This window comes from Mesoplodon bidens (assembly GCF_964165515.1).
Source record: "Mesoplodon bidens genome assembly, chromosome: 10".
In the NCBI taxonomy this organism is placed as follows: Eukaryota; Metazoa; Chordata; class Mammalia; order Artiodactyla; family Ziphiidae; genus Mesoplodon; species Mesoplodon bidens.
The window spans coordinates 51,851,163-51,872,139 of NC_138172.1; the positions used below are offsets into that span (position 1 = coordinate 51,851,163).

A 20,977-nucleotide genomic window follows, 5' to 3' on the forward strand; every position below is an offset into this window, starting at 1 on the left:
TTTTCTCTATTGCCCTTTTTCTAGTCCAGGTTCCAATCTAGGATCCCATATTGCATTTAGTCTTTACCTCCTTCAACAACAATTCCTTAGCCTTTCCTTCTCTTTTATGACTCTGACACTTCTGCTGTGTAGTGGTCAGAACCGTTGTTAAACACATAAAAATTTTTTGGAAGCAACAATAGAATACCTGTGAATACTATTTAGCTTTTAAAGGATCTCTGTCATTTTAGCAGAATGATTTTTTTAAGGCTCATTTTTATTTTATTTTATTTTTTAATTTTTTGGCTATGCTGTGCAGCATGTGGGATCCTAGTTCCCCGACCAAGGATTGAACCCACGCCCCCTGCATTGGAAGTGCAGAGTCTTAACCACTGGACCTCCAGGGAAGTCCCAGCAGAACGATTTTGAGTAGAGTAGGACCACTGTTGATGTCATTCATTTATAGATTACTTTGTCTCAGTCTACCTGAATAGAATGGTATGCTGTGTCCTTTGTAGTCTCTTCATAATCAAGAACTTTTAAATTTTATTAATTTATTTGAAATAACAATTACAAACCATTATATATTACCACAAATATATTTTACTAAAAAACTTTTCGGAAACAAAACACTTTGTGAGAAGAGTGGTATTGTCTTACACTTGCAAATTTCTTTTTCTTTTTTTAACATCTTTATTGGAGTATAATTGCTTTACAATGGTATGTTAGTTTCTGCTTTATAACAAAGTGAATCAGCTATACATACACATATATCCCCATATCTCTTCCCTCCTGCGTCTCCCTCTCTCCCATCCTCCCTATCCCACCCCTCTAGGTGGTCACAAAGCACCGAGCTAATCACCCTATGCTATGCGGCCGCTTCCCACTAGCTATCTGTTTTATATTTGGTAGTGTATATATGTCCATGCCACTCTCTCACTTTGTCCCAGCTTACCCTACCCCCTCCCCATGTCCTCAAGTCCATTCTCTAGTAGGTCTGCATCTTTATTCCCATCCTGCCCCTAGGTTCTTCATAACCATTTTTTTTTTAGATTCCATATATATGTGTTAGCATACAGTATTTGTTTTTCTCTTTCTGACTTACTTCACTCTGTATGACAGACTCTGGGTCCATCCACCTCACTGCACATAACTCAATTTCATTTCTTTTTATGGCTGAGTAATATTCCATTGTGTATATATGCCACATCTTCTTTATCCATTCATCTGTCGATGGACACTTAGGTTGCTTCCATGTCCTGGCTACTGTAAATAGAGCTGCAGTGAACGTTGTGGTACATGACTCTTTTTGAATTATGGTTTTCTCAGGGTATATGCCCAGTAGTGGGATTGCTGGGTCATATGGTAGTTCTGTTTTTAGTTTTTTTAAGGGACGTCCATACTGTTCTCCATAGTGGCTGTATCAATTTACATTCCCACCAACAGTGCAAGAGGGTTCCCTTTCCTCCAAACCCTCTCCAGCATTTATTGTTTGTAGATTTTTTGATGCTGGCCATTCTGACTGGTGTGAGGTGATTCCTCATGGTAGTTATGATTTGCATTTCTCTAATGATTGATGTTGAGCATTCTTTCATGTGTTTATTGGCAGTCTGTATTATCTTCTTTGGAGAAATGTCTGTTTATGTCTTCTGCTCATTTTTGGTTTGGGTTGTTTCTTTGTTTTGCTTTATAACAAATTTAATCAGTTATACATATACATATATTTCCATATCCCCTCCCTTTTGCGTCTCCCTCCCACCCTCCCTATCCCACCCCTCCAGGCGGTCACAAAGCACCGAGCTGATCTCCCTGTGCTATGCGGCTGCTTCCCACTAGCTATCTACCTTACGTTTGGTAGTGTATATATGTCCATGCCGCTCTTTCACTTTGTCACAGCTTACCCATCCCCCTCCCCATATCCTCAAGTCCATTCTCTAGTAGGTCTGTGTCTTTATTCCTGTCTTACCCCTATGCTCTTCATGACATGTTTTTCCCTTAAATTCCATATATATGTGTTAGCATACAGTATTTGTCTTTCTCTTTCTGACTTACTTCACTCTGTATGACAGACTCTAGGTCTATCCACCTCATTACAAATAGCTCAATTTCATTTCTTTTTATGGCTGAGTAATATTCCATTGTATATATGTGCCACATCTTCTTTATCCATTCATCCGATGATGGACACTTAGGTTGTTTCCATCTCCGGGCTATTGTAAATAGGGCTGCTATGAACATTTTGGTACATGTCTCTTTTTGAATTATGGTTTTCTCAGGGTATATGCCCAGTAGTGGGATTGCTGGGTCATATGGTAGTTCTATTTGTAGTCTTTTAAGGAACCTCCATACCGTTCTCCATAGTGGCTGTACCAATTCACATTCCCACCAGCAGTGCAAGACTGTTCCCTTTTTTCCACACCCTCTCCAGCATTTATTGTTTCTAGATTTTTTGATGATGGCCATTCTGACTGGTGTGAGATGATATCTCATTATAGTTTTGATTTGCATTTCTGTAATGAGTAAAGATGTTGAGCATCCTTTCATGTGTTTGTTGGCAGTCTGTATATCTTCTCTGGAGAAATGTCTATTTAGGTCTTCTGCCCATTTTTGGATTGGGTTGTTTGTTTTTTTGTTATTGAGCTGCATGAGCTGCTTATAAATTTTGGAGATTAATCCTTTGTCAGTTGCTTCATTTGCAAATATTTTCTCCCATTCTGAGGGTTGTCTTTTGGTCTTGTTTATGGTTTCCTTTGCTGTGCAAAAGCTTTGAAGTTTCATTAGGTCCCATGTGTTTATTTTTGTCTTTATTTCCATTTCTCTAGGAGGTGGGTCCAAAAGGATCTTGCTGTGATTTATGTCATAGAGTGTTCTGCCTATGTTTTCCTCTAAGAGTTTGATAGTGTCTGGCCTTACATTTAGGTCTTTAATCCATTTTGAGCTTATTTTTGTGTATGGTGTTAGGGAGTGATCTAATCTCATACTTTTACATGTCCCTATCCAGTTTTCCCAGCACCACTTATTGAAGAGACTGTCCTTTCTCCACTGTACATTCCTGCCTCCTTTATCAAAGATAAGGTGACCATATGTCCCTGGGTTTATCTCTGGGCTTTCTATCCTGTTCCATTGATCTATAGTTCTGTTTTTGTGCCAGTACCACACTGTCTTGATTACTGTAGCTTTGTAGTATAGTCTGAAGTCAGGGAGCCTGATTCCTCCAGCTCCGTTTTTCGTTCTCAAGATTGCTTTGGCTATTCGGGGTCTTTTGTGTTTCCATACAAATTGTGAAATTTTTTGTTCTAGTTCTGTGAAAAATGCCAGTGGTAGTTTGATAGGGATTGCATTGAATCTGTAGATTGCTTTGGGTAATAGAGTCATTTTCACAATGTTGATTCTTCCAATCCAAGAACATGGTACATCTCTCCATCTATTTGTATCATCTTTAATTTCTTTCATCAGTGTCTTATAATTTTCTGCATACAGGTCTTTTGTCTCCTTAGGTAGGTTTATTCCTAGATATTTTATTCTCTTTGTTGCAGTGGTAAATGGGAGTGTTTCCTTGATTTCACTTTCAGATTTTTCATCATTAGTATATAGGAATGCCAGAGATTTCTGTGCATTAATTTTGTATCCTGCTACTTTACCAAATTCATTGATTAGCTCTAGTAGTTTTCTGGTAGCATCTTTAGGATTCTCTATGTATAGTATCATGTCATCTGCAAACAGTGACAGCTTTACTTCTTCTTTTCTGATTTGGATTCCTTTTATTTCCTTTTCTTCTCTGATTGCTGTGGCTAAAACTTCCAAAACTAGGTTGAATAAGAGTGGTGAGAGTGGGCAACCTTGTCTTGTTCCTGATCTTAGTGGAAGTGGTTTCAGTTTTTCACCATTGAGGACGACGCTGGCTGTGGGTTTGTCATATATGGCCTTTATTATGTTGAGGAAAGTTCCCTCTATGCCTACTTTCTGCAGGGTTTTTATCATAAATGGGTGTTGAATTTTGTCGAAAGCTTTCTCTGCATCTATTGAGATGATCATATGGTTTTTCTCCTTCAATTTGTTAATATGGTGTATCACGTTGATTGATTTGCGTATATTGAAGAATCCTTGCATTCCTGGAATAAACCCCACTTGATCATGGTGTATGATCCTTTTAATGTGCTGTTGGATTCTGTTTGCTAGTATTTTGTTGAGGATTTTTGCATCTATGTTCATCAGTGATATTGGCCTGTAGTTTTCTTTCTTTGTGACATTCTTGTCTGGTTTTGGTATCAAGGTGATGGTGGCCTTGTAGAATGAGTTTGGGAGTGTTCCTCCCTCTGCTATATTTTGGAAGAGTTTGAGAAGGATAGGTGTTAGCTCTTCTCTAAATGCTTGATAGAATTCACCTGTGAAGCCATCTGGTCCTGGGCTTTTGTTTGTTGGAAGATTTTTAATCACAGTTTCAATTTCAGTGCTTGTGATTGGTCTGTTCATATTTTCTATTTCTTCCTGATTCAGTGTTGGCAGGTTGTGCATTTCTAAGAATTTGTCCATTTCTTCCAGGTTGTCCATTTTATTGGCATAGAGTTGCTTATAGTAATCTCTCATGATCTTTTGTATTTCTGCAGTGTCAGTTGTTACTTCTCCTTTTTCATTTCTAATTCTATTGATTTGAGTCGTCTCCCTTTTTTTCTTGATGAGTCTGGCTAATGGTTTATCAATTTTGTTTATCTTCTCAAAGAACCAGCTTTTAGTTTTATTGATCTTTGCTATCGTTTCCTTCATTTCTTTTTCATTTATTTCTGATCTGATTTTTATGATTTCTTTCCTTCTGCTAACTTTGGGATGTTTTTGTTCTTCTTTCTCTAATTGCTTTAGGTGCAAGGTTAGGTTGTTTATTCGAGATGTTTCCTGTTTCTTAAGGTGGGATTGTATTGCTATAAACTTCCCTCTTAGAACTTCTTTTGCTGCATCCCATAGGTTTTGGGTCGTCGTGTCTCCATTGTCATTTGTTTCTAGGTATTTTTTAATTTCCTCTTTGATTTCTTCAGTGATCACTTCGTTATTAAGTAGTGTATTGTTTAGCCTCCATGTGTTTGTATTTTTTACAGCTCTTTTCCTGTAATTGATATCTAGTCTCATAGCATTGTGGTCGGAAAAGATACTTGATACAATTTCAATTTTCTTAAATTTACCAAGGCTTGATTTGTGACCCAAGATATGATCTATCCTGGAGAATGTTCCATGTGCACTTGAGAAAAATGTGTATTCTGTTGTTTTTGGATGGAATGTCCTATAAATATCAATTAAGTCCATCTTGTTTAATGTATCATTTAAAGCTTGTGTTTCCTTATTTATTTTCATTTTGGATGATCTGTCCATTGGTGAAAGTGGGGTGTTAAAGTCCCCTACTATGATTGTGTTACTGTCGATTTCCCCTTTTATGGCTGTTAGTATTTGCCTTATGTATTGAGGTGCTCCTATGTTTGGTGCATAAATATTTATAATTGTTATATCTTCTTCTTGGATCGATCCCTTGATCATTATGTAGTGTCCTTCTTTGTCTCTTCTAGTAGTCTTTATTTTAAAGTCTATTTTGTCTGATATGAGAATTGCTACTCCAGCTTTCTTTTGGTTTCCATTTGCATGGAATATCTTTTTCCATCCCCTTACTTTCAGTCTGTATGTGTCTCTAGGTCTGAAGTGGGTCTCTTGTAGACAGCATATATATGGGTCTTGTTTTTGTATCCATTCAGCCAATCTGTGTCTTTTGGTGGGAGCATTTAGTCCATTTACATTTAAGGTAATTATCGATATGTATGTTCGTATTCCCATTTTCTTAATTGTTTTGGGTTCGTTATTGTAGGTCTTTTCCTTCTGTTGTGTTTCTTGCCTAGAGAAGTTCCTTTAGCATTTGTTGTAAAGCTGGTTTGGTGGTGCTGAACTCTCTCAGCTTTTGCTTGTCTGTAAACGTTTTAATTTCTCCATCAAATCTGAATGAGATCCTTGCTGGGTAGAGTAATCTTGGTTGCAGGTTTTTCTCCTTCATCACTTTAATTATGTCCTGCCACTCCCTTCTGGCTTGTAGAGTTTCTTCTGAGAGATCAGCTGTTATCCTGATGGGGATTCCCTTGTGTGTTATTTGTTGTTTTTGCCTTGCTGCTTTTAATATGATTTCTTTGTGTTTAATTTTTGACAGTTTGATTAATATGTGTCTTGGCATATTTCTCCTTGGATTTATTCTGTATGGGACTCTCTGTGCCTCCTGGACTTGATTAACTATTTCCTTTCCCATATTAGGGAAGTTTTCAACTATAATCTCTTCAAATATTTTCTCAGTCCCTTTCTTTTTCTCTTCTTCTTCTGGAACCCCTATAATTCGAATGTTGGTGTGTTTAATGTTGTCCCAGAGGTATCTGAGACTGTCCTCTGTTCTTTTCATTCTTTTTTCTTTATTTTGCTCTGCATCAGTTATTTCCACTATTTTATCTTCCACCTCACTTATCCGTTCTTCTGCCTCAGTTATTCTGCTATTGATCCCATCTAGAGTATTTTTTATTTCATGTATTGTGTTTTTAATCGATGCTTGATTCATCTTTAGTTCTTCTAGGTCCTTGTTAACTGTTTCTTGCATTTTGTCTATTCTATTTCCAAGATTTTGGATCTTGAAAATAGAATTTTGGATCATCTTTACCATCATTATTCTGAATTCTTTTTCAAGTAGACTGCCTATTACCTCTTCATTTGTTAGATCTGGTAGGTTTTTATCTTGCTCCTTCTCCTGCTGTGTGTTTTTCTGTCTTCTCATTTTGCTTATGTTACTGTGTTTGGGGTCTCCTTTTTGCAGGCTGCAGGTTCGTAGTTCTCGTTGTTTTTGGTGTGTCTCCCCAGTGGCTAAGGTTGGTTTAGTGGGTTGTGTAGGCTTCCTGGTGGAGGGTACTAGTGCCTGTGTTCTGGTGGATGAGGCTGGATCTTGTCTTTCTGGTGGGCAGGTCCACGTCTGGTGGTGTGTTTTGGGGTGTCTGCGAACTTTTTATGATTTTAGGCCACCTCTCTGCTAATCGGTGGCATTGTGTTCCTGTCTTGCTAGTTGTTTGGCATAGGGTGTCCAGCACTGTAGCTTGCTGGTCGTTGAGTGAAGCTGGGTGCTGGTGTTGAGATGGAGATCTCTGGAAGATTTTCGCCGTTTGATATTATGTGGAGCTGGGAGGTCTCTTGTGGACCAGTGTCCTGAAGTTGGCTCTCCCACCTCAGAGGCACAGCACTGACTCCGGGCTCCTCAATTTGGGATGATGTGTTGTCTATTCATGTATTCCACAGATGCAGGGTACATCAAGTTGATTTGTGGAGCTTTAATCCGCTGCTTCTGAGGCTGCTGGGAGAGGTTTCCCTTTCTCTTCTTTGTTCTCACAGCTCCTGGGTCTCAGCTTTGGATTTGGCCCCGCCTCTGCGTGTAGGTCGCCGGAGGGCGTCTGTTCTTCGCTGAGACAGGACAGGGTTAAAGGAGCAGCCTCTTCGTGGACTGTGGCTCACTCAGGCCGGGCGGGAGGGAGGGGCACGGAGTGCGGGGCGAGCCTGCAGCGGCAGAGGCCGGCGTGACGTTGCACCAGCCCGAGGCGCGCCGTGCGTTCTCCCAGGGAAGCCGCCCCTGGATCCCGGGACCCCGGCAGTGGCGGGCTGCACAGGCTCCCGGAAGGGCGGTGTGGGCAGTGACCTGCGCTCGCACACAGGCTTCTTGGCGGCGGCAGCAGCAGCCCCAGCGTCCCACGCCCGTCACTGGGCTCCGCGCTTTCCGTCGCGACTCGCGCCCGTCTGTGGAGCCCCTTTAAGCAGCGCTCTTAATCCCCTCTCCTCGCGCACCAGGAAACCAAGAGGGAAGAAAAAGTCTCTTGCCTCTTCGGCAGCTCCAGAGTTTTCCCGGACTCCCTCCCGGCTAGCTGTGGCACATTAGCCCCCTTCAGGCTGAGTTCTCGCCGCCAGCCCCAGTCCTCTCCCTGCGCTCTGACCGAAGCCCGAGCCTCAGCTTCCAGCGCTGCGCGCCCCGGCGGGCGAGCAGACAAGCCTCTTGGGCTGGTGAGTGCCGCTCGGCACCGTACCTCTGTGTGGGGATCTCTCCGCTTTGCCCTACCCAGGTATGTGGGGAGTTTCTTGCCTTTTGGGAGGTCTGGGGTCTTCTGCCAGCGTTCAGTAGGTGTTCTGTAGGAGTTGTTCCACGTGTAGCTGTATTTCTGGTGTATTCGTGGGGAGGAAGGTGATCTCCGCGTCTTACTCTTCCGCCATCTTACCCGGAACCCCGGGTTGTTTGTTTTTAACATTGAGCTGCATAAGCTGCTTGTAGGTTTTGGAGATACATCCTTTGTCAGTTGCTTCATTTGCAAATATTTTCTCGCATTCTGAGAGTTGTTGTTTCGTCTTGTGTATGGTTTCCTTTGCTGTGCAAAAGCTTTTAAGTTTCATTAGGTCCGATTTGTTTATTTTTTTTATTTCAATTTCTCTAGGAAGTGGGTCGAAAAGGATCTTGCTGTGATTTATGTCATTGAGTGTTCTGCCTGTGTTTTCCTCTAAGCAAACTTCTTTAATATTTGGTGTAGAAAAGCAGATGGATTCTCTTATCTGCTATTGGAATATATTGTTTTGGTTGACATATGTGAAGAAAATCCAGCCTCACGTAGATATGTGTTTGGAAAGGGGGAGATTATTTTAATAGCTCTTTCAGATCATTTTGGAAAGTCGTCTGATAATATACCAGCACTTGAAAAGTGGTAGTTTCTTAAAGTTACAGTGTGGAATCTGAAACTGTATCAATGTACTTTTTGTACTATTACATTAGAATCAATTTGTCTGTTTTGAACTTTGATTGGGTCTCTTACCCTGAGTAATTTGGAAATATGCATGCATTGGTCATTTAGAAAATAATGATTTCTTGAGTTATGCAGATCTTCTAAATGTTGACATTTTTCTCTATGCAGTATCAGAAAATCATATTCCTTAGTATCACCACTGTCCCATTAGAGAAAGTACATGGTGGAGGGTGCAGATTTTATCATTGGTAACAAATGCTATCACAGTTATTTTCCTTGAAATGATAGGCTCGCTTTATTCATTTTTGAGGAAATTTCTGTCAGATACTCAGGTATGAAGAATCATAGTTTGTCAATATTTATTTCAAGTAAAATGATATTCTGTGAGAGAAGCTGCTAGATCAGCTCACAGAGCATAATTTCATAAAAAACTTTTCCTTGAGACAACCAGTTGTGCAGCAGAAATACATCATACCTACCCAGGGGCCAATATTTAATAAAATTAATACTTTTTATACAATGACTGCTAGTGTAGCTTGGTGCCACTGCCTTGATTCATGCCAAGGCACCTGCAGTTTTAACCACCATCGGTTTTGTGCAAATGTCAACTGAGTGAGAAAGGCAAATAATGGTTCAGTGTTAATCTGAGAATAGGTTTGACCTCCTGAACCCCTGAAAATCTCAGGTTCCCCAGGATTCCACGGACCACACTTGGAGAATCTCTGGTCTAATGTGTGCCTAGAGCTTGGATACTTAAAATATTTTCTACTAAATTAAAAACAAACTAGAGTTCAGAGAGTCCCAGTGTCACTCAACAAAGGGCAGAGCTGGGATTTGAAGCTCCAGAGTTGGGATCTGACCTTCCACTTCTTCCCATTGCACCCTTTGGCTGCCCACCAATGAATAACTGAGAAGTCTTCTCAAAGTAGAAGAAGATAATCTTTCTGGATAGGAGAAAAATCGGTTGGGAATGCTATATATATACTTTTTTTTTTCTTGCGGTAGCTTTTTTTTTTTTTCCCCTTTTTCTTCTCTCCAGGACCTTGCTGAACTTATTAGTTCTAATAATTTGTAGGATCTCAGGTTTCCTAGTTGATATCTTTAAATAATGATGGATTTATTTCTCCCTGTGTAATCTTTTTTTTTTAAATATTTAGTTTTTGGCTGCATCGGGTCTTAGTTGTGGTGCACGGGCTCTTCTTTGCGGTGAGCGGGCTTCTCTCTAGCTGTGGTATGTGGGCTTTGTAGTTGCGGCACGTGGGCTTAGTAATTGCGGTGAACAGGCTTAGTTGCACTGTGGCATGTGGGATCTTAGTTCCCTGGCCAGGGATCGAACCAGCGTCCCCTGCGTTGCAAGATGGATTCTTAACCACTGGACCAACAGGGAAGTCCCACTTCCTGTGTAATCTTTACTTTTCATTTTCTTGCCTTAGTGTGTGGTCTAGCCTTCGCTGCAGTGTTGTTCAGAAGCACTAAGAATTTGAATCTTCAGTCTTCTTACTGATTAGAGAATGCTTCCAAAGTTTCATAAATAGGTTGTCTCTGTTTATAGCTGAGATTGGTCCTCAATTTTCTTTTCTTTTTTTTTTTTTTTTTTTTTGCGGTACGCGGTCCCCTGCATCTGCAGGCAGACTCTCAACCACTGCACCACCAGGGAAGCCCTGAGCTAGACATTTTTGTGTGAGGTGGGACTTAACTGTTTCTTCAAGGTTTTGTAAAGCTCACCTGGAATACAGCATTTGGTGATTTTAATGTTTTTTTTTTTTTTTTTGCATGAGTAGATGTTTGACTGCCTGTGTAGTTTATTTAATGGGCATAGGAAATATACAATTTATCTATCTTACCCAGCTGTGGGAATTTTTTTTCCAGATTTTTTTTTAACTGATCTCCATGATGTTTGTGATTACTCCCTTTCTTTCACTCCATGTATTGCTTGTGTCTTTTCCTTCTTCTGTGACCTATTTCAGAGGTTTGTCTATATCTAATATTTTGTAAGAAATCAAATTTTGGTTTTGTTTTTCTCCTCTGTTGCATTTTCTTTTATTTTTGTGGTCTGCCTTCTTGATTACGCTTGTTATTTTCCACCTTCTTTAGTTAGGTGCTTTGTCCTTGGTTTTGGGTGTGTGTTTTCTAATAGATGCATTTACGGCTACATATTTATCTGTAAGTCTCTCTTCCAAGGTTTTGTGTTTTGTTTTTTGGTTTTTTTTGGCTGCGTCGGGTCTTCATTGCTGCGCACGGGTTTTCTCTAGTTGTGACGAGTGGGGGCTACTCTTCGTTGCAGTGCACAGGCTTCTCATGCGGTGGCTATATATGCATCTATATATTTATATATCTATATATTTATAACTGAAATGAACTTTTCATTTTCTTTTCTAGTTTTGCTTGTACCTAGTTTTGATTTCAACATTACCTAAGTCTTAATAAAATGAATTAGGAAGTATTTCCTCTGCTTCTGTCCTGTTGAGAAGGGTGTAAGAGCTGCCATTGAAAGTTCGCTAGAATTCCCCAAAAGTTTACTCTGGGGGAATATAAACCACAATATCAGTCTCTGTAGGATTATTTTTTAAAGCTTTTTTTGTTTTGTTTTGTTTTTTTGGCTGCTTTGGGTCTGCATTGCTGCATGCTGGCTTTCTCTAGTTGCGGCGAGTGGGTGCTACTCTTCATTGCAGTGCATGGGCTTCTCATTGTGGTGGCTTCTCTTCTTGCAGAGCACGGGCTCTAGGCACATGGGCTTCAGTAGTTGCAGCACGCGGGCTCAGTAGTTGGGGCACGCGGGCTTAGTTGCTTTGCGGCATGTAGGATCTTCCAGGGCCAGGGATAGAACCCATGTCCCCTGCATTGGCAGGTGGATTCTTAACCACTGAGCCACCAGGGAAGTCCTGCTTTTTATGTCTTGAAGAAAGCTTTGGTGTTTTTTCCTAGGGAGTTGTTCATCTTACTCATATTTTCAAATATGTTGACATAAAGTTGTTAATAATATTCTCATCTTATTAGTTTTTATATCGTTAGTTATATCTTTTTTTTTACTCATACTGATTAGTGCCTTCTCTTTTTTTTTTTTTTTTCTTTTTCTTTTTTTTGCGGTATGCGGGCCTCTCACTGTTGTGGCCTCTCCCGTTGCGGAGCACAGGCTCCGGATGCGCAGGCCCAGCGGCCATGGCTCACGGGCCCAGCCGCTCCGCGGCATATGGGATCCTCCCAGACCGGGGCACGAACCCGTATCCCCTGCATCGGCAGGCGGACTCTCAACCACTGCGCCACCAGGGAGGCCCCAGTGCCTTCTCTTTTTGATCAGTCTTTCCTAGACATGTATCTCATTTTTTAGGGCACACTGGGCCAGTCCTTTTGTGCACTTGATTCTTGTTTGCCAGGAGTAGGAGAAGTTCCAGATTTTTAAAAAATTTATTTATTTTATTTAATTTATTTTTGGCTGCACTGGGTCTTTGTTGCTGTGCGTGGGTTTTCTCTAGTTGCAGCAAGCGGGGGGCTACTCTTCGTTGCAGTGTGCGGGTCTCTCATTGAAGTGGCTTCTCTTGTTGCGGAGCATGGGCTCTAGGCGCACGGGCTTCAGTAGTTGTGGCTCACGGGCTCAGTAGCTGTGGCTCGCGGGCTCTAGAGTGCAGGCTCAGTAGTTGTGGTGCACGGGCTTAGTTGCTCCGTGGCATGTGGGATCTTCCCGGACCAGGGCTTGAACCCCTGTCCCCTGCATTGGCAGGTGGATTCCCAACCACTGCACTATCAAGGAAGCCCCACTACTACTGTCTTAATTCTTGGTGATTTCAAAAGATATTTAAATGGGACTTCCAGTAACCTGACACTTCTGTTTCTTGATTATCTTTCTTACAATGACATGATCTCAGCTACTCAATCCTATGGTCATAGGTTAGACCTTGACATTACCAGTCATGCAGCCGACCTGTAATCTCAAATTCAGAGTTCACCTGCTGCCCCCTGCCCTTCACTCACTACCTCATTACCCTCCTCCTGCCATCACTGAACCCATTAAGATCTACAATCACTGGTGCTGCTCTCAGTTCATTGCTCCTTACCCTCTTGAACTCCTGTTTTCTTCCCCAGCCAGTTTAAGTTTCCCTGGTCAATCATTGTAATTACTTTTTGCGCATACCTTTGTCTCCCTTGCCCCCTCTTGCTTTATTCCCTTCTCCTGTTTTTTATTTTAATAAAACTGTAACCCTGATTAAATTTGATTCTTCACCTCTTTACTTAGGTAGCTGAATGTGGCTCTAGGGAAGCACTGATTGGGCCTCACTGGAAATCCATGACCTCAGCTCTCAAGTGCATCCTTTTGCTGCTCAGTGGTCTCACCTCAGTGCCCTTGTCCAGTCCCTCTCCAGTCCAGTTCCTTTCCAGCTCTCCGTAAGGATGGGGTGGCTCCATCTCAGACCCACACCTCTTCCTCCTAGGGCCTACTTTCAGTTGATTTCCATACTTGGTACTTTACCGAGAAAATTGAACTTCCACATGACTGTACTGGCTTATAAGTTTTTCTTGGTGTATTTAGGTGTGGTTTTTTAAATTATTTACGTTTCTTTGGTTATTTGGGGCTCTTGAATCAGTGAATTAGTGTATTTTATCAATTCTGGAATTTGCTTAGCCTTTATCTCAAATAATTGCCTCTACCCCATTCTTTTCTCTTCTGAGACTTCAATGTGAAATCTTCTCACTTTGTCTTTTCTTTCTTAACATCTCTTCTGCATTTTCTATCATTTTGCTCTCCATGCTGTCTTCTGGATAACTTCTTTTACCTATATTCCAGATTCCTTATATATCTTCATTTCTGTGTGAGCTGTTATTAAATATGAGTTCTTAATTTTAGCAATTTTATCTTCCGGTTCTCAAAATTCTATTTGTTCCTTTACAGGTTTGCTGTCCCTTGAAATTTCCGGTTCCTTGCAGATCTTTTCAGGCTTATCTTTTATTTCTTTCAACAGAGTAAGCTTAATTTTATCATACGGATTCAGTAATTCTGGCATCTTGAAGTCTTTGGTGGGTATTGGTCTTTGTCCAATCAGGAAAGAGAGAACACTGAGATGTTTCAAGCAGAGAAGGATTTAGTGAAGTATTTGATTGCAAAGGTGCTAGAAGGATTTAGGGAGGAGAGTTGGCTGCCGGAGGCATGGCTGCTGATGCCCTGAGCTCTCCTGCAGCTATGGTTGCCTGCTTCTCCTCTTTCCCACTCCCTTTTAATTTCCCACCAGTGCTTCTTCCCTTTGGAGCAACCTAGGAAGATTCCAGCTGGCAAGAAGTCTTGTATATGTAGTTTTCAGGCCTCTAACCCTCTGCAACAAAGGCAGAAAAGAACTGAATACCAACAGACAGAGTCTTCTCTTGGTTCTTGCTCCTAAAGTCGTGTTTGTCTTTGTGTGCCTGGTTATTTTTGGATACTGGTATTTCAGAATTACTTGGAATAATTCAAAGCCTTGAGTCTTTTCATCTGCTTGTCAGATCCCTGGGCGGCCTATCTGTCTGGGATATGAGGTGACAAAATCAGGTGAATACCAGAAATTTCTTATGGTTCAGGCTGGTAGAAATTATGACATTAAATTATCTGGAGACCTAGTTTTTCATTTTAGTAATAATTGATTACCAGTGCTACAATTCATTCATCAATTTAACAGATATTTGAGCTCCTTCTTTGTGCTAGATGCTGGAGTTAGTCAATGAAGAGAAACCAGTTTGGGGGGTGGTTATATACTTATGGAGGATACAAATTTAAGTCTTGTATACTGTTGGAAAATGAAACGCTTTGTGGATAAATAGAGCAGGAAAGGAGAAACTGGGAGTACAGATGGGAAGATTACAGTTGTCACTGGAAAGGTGACATTTGAATGAAATGAGCCAGTAGGACATCAGCAGAAGAGGGGCCAATGCAGAGGCCCTGGAAAAGGCGGGGAAGGAGGCTGGCTGAGGCAGAGAGACTGTGGGTGGGTAGGTGAAAAGGAGAGAAGAGCAGATTGCGTAGGGCCTTGTCCGACCTTGTAGGGACTCTGGTTTCGAAAGTGAGCTGATGGGGAGAGTTCAAAGGAATGAAATGATCTGAATTCTGTTTGAAGAGGCTTTCTCTGGCTGCTGTGTTGGTTGGAATGCATTTTCTTTCTAATTAAGTAAAAAATTAATTGGGATTTCATTAACAAATGATCTCTATGTATTTATATGTTAAGTTTATTCAAGAGTCTTTTAGCACCTACCATGAGCATAGTAGCCTATAACCAAGTGAATAAAATGGTGGTTGCCTTCTAGAATCTGAAGCAAATAAAATTTTATTTACTATGTGTAACAGTTTACTTACAAATAGCCATTCTTATGCAGTCTGATGTCTTATTTTGATGACCTGTATGTAATGATCAACCCAAGCAGTTAGTGTTAAGATCTTAAAATTATTCTCCATGTCACTTTTTAGTATAATTAACTAAATTCATCTGAGTTATAACTCTCATCTCATTTTTTATTTCTTTCTCACCAAGAGAACTTTTTTTTTTTTTTTTTGGCTGCACCATGTCGCTTGTGGGCTTTTAGTTCCCCGACTAGGGATTGAACCCAGGCCCTCACCAGTGAGAGCGTGGAGTCCTAACCACTGGACCACCAGGGAATTCTCTCAACAAGGGAACTTGAAATGCTTACATATATATGACATAGAATATGTATGTATTTTCATCTACCATGGAGCCACTTTGACTGCTATGGTTGTTTTTAATAAAGAGAGCTGCTCTGAGTCTTAAAGTACCATTTGTAAGTTTTCTGAAAAGTTTTTATATCTGCTCCAACGTTTTTATCCCTGTCCTAGAGGAAGGCTTGGGACCATTCCTGGCTATGTGTTCCTCAGTTATACTTTTGACTTAGGAGTGTTTTGACAGTTCCTAGGTATAAATAAAGGAGAAGGAGAATTAGTGGGTAATTCAGTCCCTGACTAATCAGTCTGGTGCTTTAATAGAAATGTATGTGGGAGGAGGGAATGCAGGGTTTCCCTTTCATTTCATTTATTTCCACATTTTGCTTTCAAATTGAATTTAATTAAAATGGGGTAGCCAGATATCTGAGTCAGTTAACAGCTTGTAAGAAGAAATAAACAATTCAGACAAGCCTTTGCTGTTCTTGTTGTTACAGTAGTTATTCATTTGGATATTTTGCTGTTTTACCTTTTATTGAGAAATGGACATAGAAAAACCATCGAGATATAAATGTACAGCTCAGTGAATTATCTCAAAAAAAGAAATACCCACCCTTCATATGTTAATGGTGGGAGTGTAAAATGGTGCAGTCACTTTGTAAAACAGTTTAGCAGTTTCTCAAAAAGGTAAAGAGTTACCATATGACTCAACAATTCTACTTCTAGGTATATATCCAAGGGAATTAAACATGTCTACACAAAAATACATGCAAGTGTTCATAGCAGCATTATTCATAATCAAAAAAATGGAAACAAGCCAAAGGTCCATCATCCAATGATGGATAAACAGAATGTGGTATATTCATACAATGGAATATCATTTGGCCTTAAAAAGGAATAAAGTACTGATAACATGCTACAACATGAATGGACTTGAAAACATACTGAAAGAAGCAAGTCACAAAAGGCCACATGATTCTTTTTGCATTAAATGTCCAGAATAGGCAAATCCATAGAGACAAAGCAAATCAGTGGTTGCCAGGGTTGGGGGATAGGGAGTGACTGCTAAGGGTATGAGATTTCTTTCTGAGGTGCTGAAAATGTTCTGGAATTAGATAGTGGTGAAGACTATACAACTCTGTGAATATATTAAAAAAACACTGAATTATACACTTTAAAAGGGTGAATTTTGTGGTATGTAAATTATACCTCAGCTGCTTTTTTTTTTAAAGGCAAACCAAACACATCCATGTGTGTTTAACCACCAAAGTTAACAGAATATAGACAGTACCCCAGAAGACCCCCCATCCCCCTCCCAATCAATGACCCAAGTTATTCTTGGGGGGAAAAATAGCAGCTGTTTCCACTACTGTTTGCTTCTCAGAAGAAGCCATTGTTTTAGACTAAGTATGAAGCTTTATGCTCTCAGCGTTTAGCTAGGACCAGCAGGGATCTTTTTGTAAAATACCATTTAATCACATGCTTCTTTGTGATTTCATGTGCCAGTGTGACCTACCTTTCAAAACAGGTGGCTGTGTACTCTTGCTTTTATTTATTTTTTAATAGAAATGAGTTTAAACTTTTTAACTAATTTTTTTCACGTAACTTTTTTTTTTTTTGTACCACATGTATTATTAGCCTGATCTCTTTATCAGTAGTTTGGACTTAACTATTAAATATTTCTTATTTTAATTTAAATATTTCTTATTTTAATGCTCTGCCTAATCATAGGCACCCCCCCCCCAACTCACACTAGAGGTATTGTTTATTAAAACTATCTTTTGGGGCTTCCCTGGTGGCGCAGTGGTTGAGAGTCCGCCTGCCGATGCAGGGGACACAGGTTCGTGCCCCGGCCTGGGAAGATCCCACATGCCGCAGAGCAGCTGGGCCCGTGAGCCATGGCTGCTGAGCCTGCGCATCTGGAGCCTGTGCTCTGCAACAGGAGAGGCCACAACAGTGAGAGGCCCGCGTACCGCAAAAAAACTATCTTTTGGGGGAGCCAGATTAGCATTAATAGTTCTTTATTCTACATATCATATCTGATCTTAAATTTTAAAAGAAACTACCCCTAAATATTTTTATATGTTTTAAAATGTTTTAAACCCAGAATAAGGTCAGTGTTGATATTTTTTTTGCTTTTCAGCGATGTCTTGGCATTGCCAATTTTCAAGCAGGAAGATTCCAGCCTTCCATTGGATGACGAAACCAAACACCCACCCTTCCAGTATGTGATGTGTGCAGCAACGTCACCAGCTGTGAAGCTGCACGACGAAACGCTCACGTACTTGAACCAAGGTTGGTATGGCTGCGTCACACTTTAAGAGTTCACAAAAATCTGAAATAGTGTTTTGGCATTGCAGCCTAGATTAATGGTAATAATTGAAAATTGGATTCTTTTTCTCAATTTTTACAACTTTAGTTGTAAAATTGTAGGAATTTTAGTGTGAGCCAACAAAGCAATTGTTTGTGGAAACTTATTTGCACAAAGAGGGTCTGTGGAACAAGATTTATTATAGGATTTCTTTAGACAGACTCCAAAGGAGGAGCAGGTAATAAAGGATGTCAGTTATTTTTAGGAACGTGGTTTCAGTGTGGAACTTGAGAATGAATCATCAGAAGTCCAGCTAGCAAGGGACTTGGTCTCAGGAACGAAACAGGTTTGTGTTGATAATAGACTGCAGCAAGGTGGAGTCTGTGGCTATAAAGTAAACTGCGTCAAATCTTGTCTACACTTAATGAGAATACTATGTTACGGTGATATGAAAGCAAGAGTGGGCAGAATGGAAAATAGAGATGTGAGGGTAGGATATACAGCTGGAAAGAGTAAAGGATTTTTTTTGAGGTGCTCTCAGCAGTTTGGGCACTGGCCAATGTGACTTACCAATGTAAACAAAAGTACTTAGTTATGCAGGAATTCATTTGTTGGAGACGTATACTGAAGGCATGTTGGACTCTTATTTTTAAAAAGAATTGAACGTTTTTATTGTTATAAAAATAGTACATACTTCGTAAAAAATTGGGGAATATGTCAAGGGATAAAGCTGAAAATGGACTTCAGTTACATCCCCCTCAGGAGAACCAGTTAACATCCTAGGTGTGTTTCCTTGTCTGTATATCTATTTTATTTCAACAAAATGGGAATTAACATCTGTTCACTTAAGAGTATATTCTGATTATTTTTCTGTCATTAAATACACTCTTTAATTCCTCAAACTTTCGGAAGGAACTATAGATTTTAGACTACTTACTAGTGATGATTCCGAAATGTGGAAGAATATCTTCTCACTTTTTGTTTAACATACTAATTTAGAATTTATGAGGTTTTACTTCAGGTAATTCTGATCTGTAGCCTATGGCAACACTCTAATTTTGGTGTTAATATTATTTTAGGATTTGTTTGGGTAGGCATTCAATTTGAGACTTAAGGTTCTTTCAAATATGAAACTTAAGAGTCTCTATGATAATCTGCTTTAGCTATAAAAATATCAGAAGAAGCAGTGTAGAGGTAAGGCTACAATATTCAGTGTACCTTTATTTCTAATGACAAAAAAAGGAAATAACCAGAATGTCTCTTACTTAGGGAATAGTTGAATAAGTTACGTGTATACCATGGGATGAATGAGCACATGCACATACACCCCTCTATTTAAAGAACATTGGATATGTCTGTCTGTTGGCCTGGGGGAATATCCATAACTTATCACTGTTACTGTTAAACTGGATAAAGACATCTCACATTGATAAAACTTGCAGTCCACCATCTATAGTGATAATGTATTAGACCTACATTCACAGAGTGCTGACTGTGTATGAAGCAGTGTACTAAATACTATACGTATGTTGTCTCACTTCCCACAATAACCTGAGGAGGAGTGTTATTGATCCATTACAGATTTTAAAAGCGGAAGCTTAGAGCAGTTGATAGACTTGCTCAATGTCAGTTTGGTCAAGCTTAAATTTTAAAAAATAGTTACTGAATATCTACAGTAGTGTGCACAAGTCTTTATTTATTTATTTATTTGTTTTGCCACACTGTCCAGCATGTGGAATCTTAGTTCCCCAACCAGGAATCTAACCTGTGGCTCCTGCAGTGGAAGCATGGATCCCTAACCTCTGGACCACCGGGGAATTCCCCACAAGTCTTAAGTGTACAGCTCAATGAATTTTTACACAGATCATTCCCTTGAAAATACTACCTATGTCCAGTATTTCCAGTACCCTGGCAGGCTCCCTTGTATCCCCCTCCCAGCTGACACCTCACATTCATGGTGATCAGTATAATAAGTGCATGTGATTTTCTGGCATGTGACTGTGCTCCCTACAATATTAATGATGAGTATGTTCTTGGTTGTAGAATTGTGTTAATTTACCTCTTAATTTCTCCCAGCCTTTTAAGGAAAAAAAGGTGGAAAAGTGAACTGCATATACAGGCTGCATTTCTGAAAACATATATTTGAATAATCATTAAAAATGCATTTGAGTAACCATAAAGAAATTCTACTTTTATACACTTTTTAAAAAGAAATTATAATACTTTAAACTTATATGAATATCAGACAGTTCTTTCACAGGTTTCTCTCCTAGCATTTATCTCCCAGCATTATATTTTGACAAAAGGTTCTGAACCCAAGATTTTTTGCGAATCCCCTAAATCATTTTCAAATTTTTAATGAATGTATATTTTTCTAACGAGAGGATCCATAGCTTTTCCCAGATTCAGGCTAAGTTTGAACCTGATTGAGATGTTGCTTGAGTGTCTTTCACCCCACCTCTTTTATTATTTATTTATTTATTTATTTTGCTGTACGCGGGCCTCTCACTGTTGTGGCCTCTCCTGTTGCGGAGCACAGGCTCCGGACGCACAGGCTCAGCGGCCATGGCTCACGGGCCCAGCCGCTCTGCGGCATGTGGGATCTTCCCGGACTGGGGCACGAACCCTTGTCCCTTGCATCGGCAGGCGGACTCTCAACCACTGCACCACCAGGGAAGCCCCACCCACTAATAAGTTAACAAAGGTCCAGACTTAGCAAAGTGTCTTTTTTTTTTAATTGAAGTATAGTTGATTTACAGTATTGTGCCAGTCTCTGCTGTACAGCAAAGTGACTCAGTTATACACATATATACATTCTTTTATCATACTCTTTTCCATTATGATTTATCCCAAGAGATTGGATATAGTTCTCTGTGCTGTACAGTAGGACCTTCTTGTTTATCCTTTGTAAATGTAACAGTTTGCATCTACCAACCCCAGACTCCAAATCCATCCCTCTCCCTCCCCCTCTCCCACCTTGGCCACCACAGATCTGATCTCTGTGTCTGTGAGTCTGTTTCTGTTTTGTAGATAAGTTCATTTGTGCCATATTTTAGATTCCACATATAAGTGATATATTTGTCTTTCTCTTTCTGGCGTACTTCACTTAGTATGGTAATCTCTAGTTGCATCCACGTAGCTGCCAATGGCATTATTTTGTTCTTTTTTATGGCTGAGCAGTATTCCATTTTATATATTTACCACGTCTTCTTTATCCATTCATCTGTTGGTGGACCTAATTAGGTTGTTTCCATGTCTTGGCTATTATGAATAGTG

At 40.0% G+C, this 20,977-nt stretch overlaps 1 protein-coding gene across 2 annotated transcripts in view; it reads left to right on the forward strand.

Moving 5' to 3' along the window:
- Positions 1-20,977, forward strand: part of UBP1 (upstream binding protein 1) — a 72,242-nt gene that overhangs the window by 5,101 nt on the left and 46,164 nt on the right. For both annotated transcript variants that reach the window (XM_081247304.1, XM_081247305.1), the window contains one exon: positions 17,534-17,685. In XM_081247304.1, the coding sequence (XP_081103430.1) occupies positions 17,534-17,685 (152 nt within the window). The remainder of the gene's footprint in view (positions 1-17,533; positions 17,686-20,977) is intronic.